The sequence below is a fragment of the Fomitopsis serialis genome (genome assembly GCF_022376445.1).
Source record: "Fomitopsis serialis strain Sig1Antser10 chromosome Unknown B0H18scaffold_48, whole genome shotgun sequence".
Lineage (NCBI taxonomy): Eukaryota > Fungi > Basidiomycota > Agaricomycetes > Polyporales > Fomitopsidaceae > Fomitopsis > Fomitopsis serialis.
The window spans coordinates 1-8,468 of record NW_025955008.1 but is presented as its reverse complement, the minus strand read 5'-3'; the positions used below and the strand labels follow the sequence as shown (position 1 = coordinate 8,468).

At 58.7% G+C, this 8,468-nt stretch overlaps 2 protein-coding genes across 2 annotated transcripts; both read left to right on the top strand.

The window, feature by feature from the left end:
• Positions 1 to 1,237: 1,237 nt before the first annotated feature.
• On the top strand, positions 1,238 to 4,612 carry B0H18DRAFT_1212281 (uncharacterized protein; the record flags this gene model as incomplete). Its single annotated transcript, XM_048036464.1, has 3 exons — positions 1,238 to 1,869; positions 1,921 to 2,503; positions 4,082 to 4,612. 3 exons carry the CDS (start codon positions 1,238 to 1,240, stop codon positions 4,550 to 4,552), a joined length of 1,686 nt encoding a protein of 561 aa, XP_047891783.1. The 3' UTR covers positions 4,553 to 4,612.
• Positions 4,613 to 5,537: 925 nt separating this feature from the next.
• Positions 5,538 to 7,221, top strand: B0H18DRAFT_1212280 (uncharacterized protein; the record flags this gene model as incomplete). The annotated part of the gene is made up of 3 exons (XM_048036463.1): positions 5,538 to 5,898; positions 5,953 to 6,148; positions 6,877 to 7,221. Exons 2-3 carry the CDS (start codon positions 6,014 to 6,016, stop codon positions 7,219 to 7,221), a joined length of 480 nt encoding a protein of 159 aa, XP_047891782.1. The 5' UTR covers positions 5,538 to 5,898; positions 5,953 to 6,013.
• Between the last annotated feature and the right edge of the window lie 1,247 nt (positions 7,222 to 8,468).

Here is an 8,468-nt window from a genome sequence, read left to right as displayed (position 1 = left end):
TCCATTAAAGGAACGTCCGTAAGCTACATCGCCGTACACCGCGTCTTCAGACTCTGTCGCATCTCTCGGCTCCGATGACCCAATGGCCAGGTGTACGCCCTGTACTGTGACGCGAGGGATAACAATGTCTGCCCTCGCATGCCTTCTTGCTAACCCGACCTCGTGCTAGCTCGCCCGGCCACCCTCTTCACCACGAGTACGCCGGGCTGCGCAAATTCTGTCATCCCTCATGTCAACGGTAGCACCGTCAGCCCTGACGACCTTACCATCAGGCCCTGGCCTCCGCGACGACTCGCAACGGACCGCACTGACACAGGCCACGGACGAACGGGTGTCCGTTTTCCGCGGCTGTCGAGTACGCACATCTTTCATAATCGACTACTGGTAAACGTTCGCGCATCTGTAGATGCGGCATCTACGCCGGTCTTTCGGACACGATCGCCGTCTCTGTGAGAGGAGATGGCGAGGGACCACCGAGCTACGCTACGTAGCTATGATACACGCTACCTGCGACCGTCTTCAGTAGTATCGTCAGCGTTCGTCGGTCTACTGGACTCGCGCAAATCGTCGAAGAATCACGCACCGACGGCTCGCAACGCGTGCGCGAGACAAGGGCCGGTGGCGAGTGGGCTGTTTGGTTTGAAGTCGCGGCAGTGAGCTCGAGGGACAGCGCGGGTTGAAGAGGATGGAAGCTTACCGGGAGACAGGTGAGAGCTGATATGTACACCTGTGTTGGAGTTGAACTAAGCATCTGGGCACCAGCGGACGAATGGTACCACGCACGCTGCCATGCTGTACGTACCCATGCGATCATACACGCGTCCACTTGCCTATGGACCCGCCTGCCTGCCCGTGGACCCGCCTCTGCCCGTGGACCCGCCTCTGCCCGTGGACCCGCCTCCCCGCCCGTGGACCCGCCTGCACTCGTGCAGAGCCCGTACCCGCGCACGTGCACGGAGCAAGGCCTGGCACGGACTCCGAATTCTTCTACAGTATAGTGTCCGCGTTTGTCCCCCGAGGAACGTCCACGCCTCTTGTAGCGTAGATGCTCGTAAAGATATATAGATACACAATGCGATCACGCGACTGCGTGATTTCAGAAGTGGACAAAGGCGTCACGACAACGGGCCACCAGTGCCACCGCGTCATCTACCAGACTGCTGCCACATCCTGTGTGCAAACTTCCACAGGTCACAGCGACACTCAGTACAGTCTTGACACGTCTTCCAGCGTCCTCATGGCTACCACTTTGCGGAAGATAGCCGATGCCGACTCGGAAGAGTCGAATGCCCCTCTACCGCCAGTGGCACCCATGGTCGAACCGCGAGACGCAATCGCTGGCCCGGTTCGGGGGCAAATGCAGGAGGCCGTATTCTCTGCTGCGTCATCGATTGTGCTCTACATTGGGGATGCCCTTCGCGATGCCTTCTGGCTGCTCAAGAAGCCACTGGGTATCCTCATCTTTATCTTGGCCCTCACGATCGCGTGCGATTATGTCGCTGGGAAGTTGGGTGGCATACTTTGCCTGATTCCTGGCATGACATCCAGCATGTTTTGTACTCGCTACGCATCAGCCCCAATAGACGTGGACATTAATCGAAAGCCACTGGATCTGGATCTCGACAAGCTGGTTGGGCTGCACGGCAAGTTCGAGGACGTCATGACTACAAATGTGGGCACGGATATGATCCAACTGAAGCTCAAACAGTCGGAGATCGCAACACGCAACCTGGTCATACTTGTGCGGAATAGCGATCTAAGGAGCCGCGACGCCCTCGCAGAAGCTCTCCTGCAGTTTCTGGATGATGCCAAAAAGGCAGGAGAGGGACTCATTCGGCTCACTAAAGGAATCGACGGCGCAGTGAATCGGTGAGTCTTGTATCGGACGCCGTAAAACACATCGCTTACTGTGCACTTTAGCATCGCCGCAGCAAACGAATTCGCCTTACGGACGATGGAAGCAGCGACAGCCGAAAGCAGCTCGCTATCGCGGCTCGTGACGGCGTTGTTATTTCGCTCTACCACTAAGGCAATCGTTGCCCCCTCATACCGCGAAGTGATGGAAACACTAGCCCATGAAACCGACCTCGCCCTTCTGCAGGCATCTGCAAGCGCCGCGAGCCTTGAGCGGCTGGAAGAAACCCTCGATACGATCCATGCCATCTGCTCGCGCGAAGGTCTCTCGTTGAGCCGGAAGCACGCGGAGCTGCTCTCGGAGCTATGGACTATTCTCGGTGGCAACCGTGACTTGCGACGCAGCAACGAAATGCAACTTGCACTGCTCAAGGACATTGATTGGTACCGCACGCAGGCTCTCACGCGTGTAGTCGTGACACGCGATGTGCTGCTGATGATGACTGTGGATGTGGAGGAGTTGCGGGACCAGGCGGCCACGCCTCACCTTGTAGGTGAGCGTGTCCCCGTGGAAGCATTGATAGATGGCATTGGTCGTAGCATTGAGGGACTGAAGGAGGGGCGCCGGAGGGCGAACGAGATGCAGGAGGTAATGATGAGGAACCTTTTGCCGGCGCGACACGATCGCTTGGTCGCCGAAGGCGACTGACTGAACATGGATGGTAACTTACGGTACATCCGACCTCGTTGAATTAGCACAGACGTACGTACCAAAATCCGGAGGCTTACGCCCTGTTGTGTGTTACTGTAATGCAAATACGCTCCTCGCTGTTTAACAAATCATCCCGTTTCATGTCTCCTTTCCGATTTCTCGTTCATGGGTCCCGCCCGTACGTTGCTTCGCACGCGCGTCTGCTCCAGAGCGTATGACCGCCAACAACCTACGTCTATTCACCCCGCGTCGCTCCTTCCTGTCATCATCTCAGTCTACGCGGCCCGCTCCGTTAACTCGCTGCATCTCGGATACAGCCAACGGCAACGACTTGGACGACCTCAGCAGCAGATCGCCCGATGCGCGTTCCTCCCGCTGTCACGTCGCGCGCGAAGACCCGCTCATGAAAGGGAGCGGAGCGGGAGACGATCGTGGATCGAGAGGGGTGGCAAGAGTGCTACCGTTGTAGCTCCTCACCGAGTCGGTGTATCAGTAGCGAGGATCTGTTCTTGACGTCGCGCCACTGGCTTTACCAGCACCCGGTCGATGTCAAGGAGCGAGAATCTAGGAAACACAAGCCGGGCGGAATGCGCGTTATGTGGTGTATCGTATGCGGGTCCGTAAGCTGAACGTCCTGTAGCGTCTACACTCTCCCCGTCCTCGTCGACGGTGGCTGCCAAAACCTCTCCCTCCAAGTGGACACCAGCTCCGCTGACTCGAGTGCGTAGCTTACGTGTCTGCCTATTCGTTCGTTACTGATTGAGTGCAGTGGATTGCGTCCACGTTCCGCTCAAAGTCGTCATGCCTCCTTTGCGCTATCCTACCTCCGAGATTCAGTATGGGACGCCGTTTCGCTTGGTGAATACTGCATCACAAACGGGCCGCTAGGTGCGTACTTGTTGATCGCGCATCGCGTCAAAGAAGCCGATTGTTTGCCCACCTCACCCCTGCGCCCGGTCGTCTCGCCCCCGTCTTCCGCCCCGCCCTTCGCAGGCCATATAGGCATATGTTTGTACAAGATCCTTGTAGTGAGCATGGAGTGATCATACATAAACTCCAGTACTTACCTGCAGCCATTCTCATACATGAGCTACCACTCGCTCATGTATGAGCGAGGCGCCGTCATGTATGAATGAAGCGCCGTCGGTCGTTACCTGATATGGCAGCTACCCCGGGCGCCTGGCGCCTTCGTCCCCGGCGGGGCGGTACCACTGGCGGCTACCCCATATGGATGGACATCGGGGTCAGCGCATCTGAGATCAGGTACGATCTCGGATCCCCTGCCGCCCTGCCCTGCCCGCTGCGTGGCGTCGGTTTCGGCCAAACCCGGGAGCTCGCCACGAGCCGAGCGAGCGGCGAGCGCTTCCGCCCGCCGTTTACGACCTCCACTGGCACCACCCCGCGTCGGTCACCGACGTCGTTAGAGCACAGCGGGCACGACGACAGCGAGTAGCCGACACTGACATCGAGGTGAGCGCAGACGCACACGAGCGAGCGAGCTGACCGCAGCCACAGGACGCGGCGACGTGCAGTACGCTCGTCGACCGCGAGCGCGTAGGGCTAATGCCCCGCGTGAAAACGCAGCCGACGGATGGACGACGGGCACGGGTGCGAGCGCAAGCGGACGAGTGGACTGGTGGACTGGTGGATGGACGGGCAGGCGGACTGGCGGGCAGGAAGACGAATGGGCAGACCAGCGGGCAGGAAGACGGGCGGGCAGGAAGACGGGCGGGCAGGAAGACGGGCGGGCAGGAAGACGGGCGGGTAGGAAGACGCACAGACGAGCCGAAAGTTGGGCAACCGAAGCGGACGGGTAGAAGAGCGAGTAGACAGGCAAGTGAACAGGCGACAGCACACGCCCACCGCGAGCGCGCCGGGCGAATGCCCGGCACGCAGACACAGCCGACGAATGCACACGCAGACGGGTGGGCAGGCGGTCAGATCGGCGCGCAGGCAGGTGAGCAGACGGACGAGCGAGGCGGATGAGCGGGAGGGTAGGCGGACGAGCGGGAGGGCAAGCGGACGAGCGGGTGGGCGGTCCAGAACAGGTGGACAAGCAGACATGGAGGCGAGCGGGCAAGGAGGTGATTGGGTAGGCAAGGGCACCAGCAGGCGCGCCGGAAAGCGAGTGGATGGGCGAGCGAGAGGGCAGGCGGGCGAGAGGGAAAGCGAGCGGGCCCAGAGTGCGGATGCCATGAACACTACACGCACGACGACCGCGTGCGTGCCGGGCGAATGCCCAGCACGTAAGCACGGCCGACGAACGGAAGGCAGGCGTGTCAGTGAAGAGCGGGTGACCGCGACGGCGGGCAGAGCAGGGGCGCGCGCAACACGCAGCAATCGCAAACACACAGTGCGACTGCCTGCCCCTGCATGCAGACACGGCCGGCGTGTTCGTAGATATACCATCTGTAATGTAGTACGAATCTACTCTATAAAAATGAATTTGGTATATGTCGCGCTGGAACGCTCCTTATGATGACCGCCGAGCTTCAGAGAACCAGTACCGTATACTTAATAGCGTAGGCATCCCTACTGTACACGAGGACTTGGGGTTGTGTGTTGTACTACTGCATCCCATCTTATGTATTATATGCAACTGACCACATATATATTCCCTACGACATGCGTACACAGTGCGAAAACGCCCAGAAGGCGAGTCGCAGGTATGTTGCGGGCCTAAGTAGGACCATTAAACGTGTTCTGATTGGCCAGGAACAGCCCGAGCACATCGGGCATTCCTCATTCGGTGAGGCAGTAAACAGATACAAACGTTGAGTTTACGGGGGCGCCCGCAAGGCTCGCTTCACTTGCGCGTGCTACCGCACCTCTACTGTCTCGCTTTTACGCCTATACCTGCACGGAAGAGCACGATGGAGGCCCCAAGTCACATCCAGAAGTGAGTTAAACCAGGTAAGCACAACAACAATGTACTGGACATGCACGCACTAGACTGACCCTCTTGTTCTATCAGTGCTCGCATCCTTTCCTTGTCGCTCGCTGAATCGCTCGTCGACGAGTGCATCGGACCGTGACGGTGCATCAGTCAGCGTGTCCGAGTCGAATGGCACGTTGATCAGTACATCGGTGGGTGCGATCGACGGCACGTCAGCGGGTGCCATGAATGGCGACACGTCGACCAGCACGGGTACGTCAGCAGGTACAGTGTCTGTACAAAACAACACGAACGGCGTGTCAGCATGTACCACTGCGGGTATGAACGGCAGCGCATTCTAGCACGAATGGCGGTTCATCAACCAGCACGGCGAACGGTGCGTCAACGGGTACGAATGGCGGTATGGATACGAATGGCGGTACGGGTACGAATGGCGGTGCGTCAACGAATACGGTGAACTATGCACTGACCACTGTGGACGAACCATCAGCCGCTGTTGGCCGGGCGACGACAGGGTAGCCTGGCCGGTGCAACCACAAGCCCTTCGTGCTATGAGCCAACCGTTGATCAGGGCGGGCGAAACATGGGAGGTTACCGATGACGGGTGGGAGGACAACATCCGGGAGGATGAAATGCGGGGATCCGTGGGTGACGGGCGGGAAAGCAATGGGTGGGACAGTGACGAGGTGGGCGATGGACAGGAGGATAACCCGGGTGCAGTCGATGTTGCCGCATAAGGTGACCTTGCCCGCCTGTTCTACAGTACTCAGTATAGTGTATTCTGCACGAGTATTGAATATCCATAGCCCCCACATTTGACATTTGTCGGGGCCTCAAACATACCACATCGGGAGGGCTGCCGCTTAACCCTTCGCCATGTATGTCTGCGTGTTTGCGGACCTCAATGGTGTCCAGGTGCTATGCTACACGAGAAATGGGTTTATACAGCACCGTACCTAGCCCGAGAAGGTATGTCATGGCGCACAACATACAGGCTGTGCATATCTAAATCTGGATACATGAACTAATCAGGCACGGAATGAAAACAATTGCTATATACGGCACCCTGGAACACGCGAGATCTTACAGATCAAAAACCGTGATCGCACTCGCCCGATGGGCCCGCAACGGCACCCAAAGCGGAAGAGCGCGCGGCAGGACCTATTTAGGGTAGGCGCCGCTCTCCCCGGCGGGCAGTGGGTGACCCTAAAGGGCAGCTCCCCTTTCGGGTAGCAAGCGGGGCGCCCACTGCAGCCATTACAGCGCCTTTATATATGAAGGCTCGCTGTAAGCTCTGGAGTTTATGTATGACCCATTTGTGCTAAGCACAGGGATTCATACATGAGTCTGCCAGCATCTGGTGCCCTTCGTGCTACCGTCTCTCCGTGCCGTGCAGGTGCTGTCTCGTCCCTAGACGACGAACCGCTCGAACTTCTCTACTAGCGGCATCCTCGGGCTCGCCCTCGCCTCCGTTTCGTCCATCTACTTCAGTATCGCCACTGACGATGGCAACGCCCTCGCCGCCAACCTCTTCGGTATGGCGTCTTCCGCCAGCGTGCCATCCGCGCCGTTCTCCTCCCGCTCTCTTAGGCATCCTGGCTTCGATGACGTCTCTTCCGTTCTTAGTGTCGGCGTCCACCCTTCAAATCTCGTGCCCGACCCGAGCAAGGTCGGGTTCAGCGACTTCGCCACAAACTCCAACTACGACCACACGGTCAAGCGAGATCTCTGCTGCCTTCGGGATGACAGCTGTGCCTGACGAAACCCCTGACGAGGCGGTACCCTCTCGAGCGACGCCTACCAGCGCACAGGCGAGGAGGCCAACCCCCAACTTGGCCTCCTGGCGTTATGAGTAGGGCCTAGACCCTGACTGCCGCCTCTCACTCGCCCACCCATGCGCTGATGAGCCCTTAGCTCACCTACCCACCGAAAACGCCATTTACGGTCGATACAACGGTGCACTAAGTCAGAACGGTCGACGCACGGTCCGTCCGTTCGAGGGAAACGCCCGATGTTCGAAGCTCAAGCGTCCATGTTCGGGACCCTTAGTGGCAGAGACAAGCGGTTTAGAAGCGTCGCTACATTGGTAGGACTCCGGAGCAAGTACATGGCTACGTCAACCTAGCTAGTGACGACCCCTGCAATTCTCATATCTATGTCCTCGACCACCACACCCATGACCACCACCTCTACCCCTACGAACAGACGGACCGGCGTCGGAGCCACGGTCAGTGTTGACGCGCTCGAGCAGACTTTCGAGCAACCCGACGAGGGTGCCGTGCGTGCGGCGCTGGTCGACTGCGATGTTGTGAATCGCTCGACCCATGGACTCGAGGTTGTCGGGCAGCTGGCGAAAGTCGGACAGGATCAACGACTCGCGCTGATACTGCGGGTTCGCGAGGGGACGACGCTCGGCCTGGTTGACTTGTTCGAGCAGTACCAAGGTCTCGGACCACGCGATCGTAGGGTAGGGCGAACCTAGGATGTCTCCCTGGTTGCCATCGCGGTGAAAGACCTCGTCGAGGTAACGCATCAACTCGTCGATCTCGGGGAACGACCTAGGAGCAGGAAGCGTATCGTTCGCCAGCAGGATGGCCCGGCTGCGGGACTCGAACAAGAATCGCTGTTCGAAGGTCGGTTCGATGGTTCGAACGATAGTCTAAGTTCGGAGGCACGTACGATCATCCAACGGACTCCGTGAGCCCAAGCCAGCCACTCTCCGGGACTGTTTGCATCGTATCGCGGCTCGACAAGTCCCTCGGTCTTGAGGACCTCTAGGAGGCGGTAGTAGCGGGCAGCATACGCTTCGGAAGTTGGGTCGAGGTGCGGCATGTTCGTGTAAGTCAGGCGAACTCCTGCAGCTGTCTCATATCTTCGAGGACTGTCACCGGCCCCGGTTATGACCTTCGCCGTTCGGGGACGGTCGCCCGTTATGCGGAACCTGCGGAAGGCCGAGTTGGATTCTCTCATGTGTTAGTAGGTCCGGGTCGAGCGTTGTGACATTCT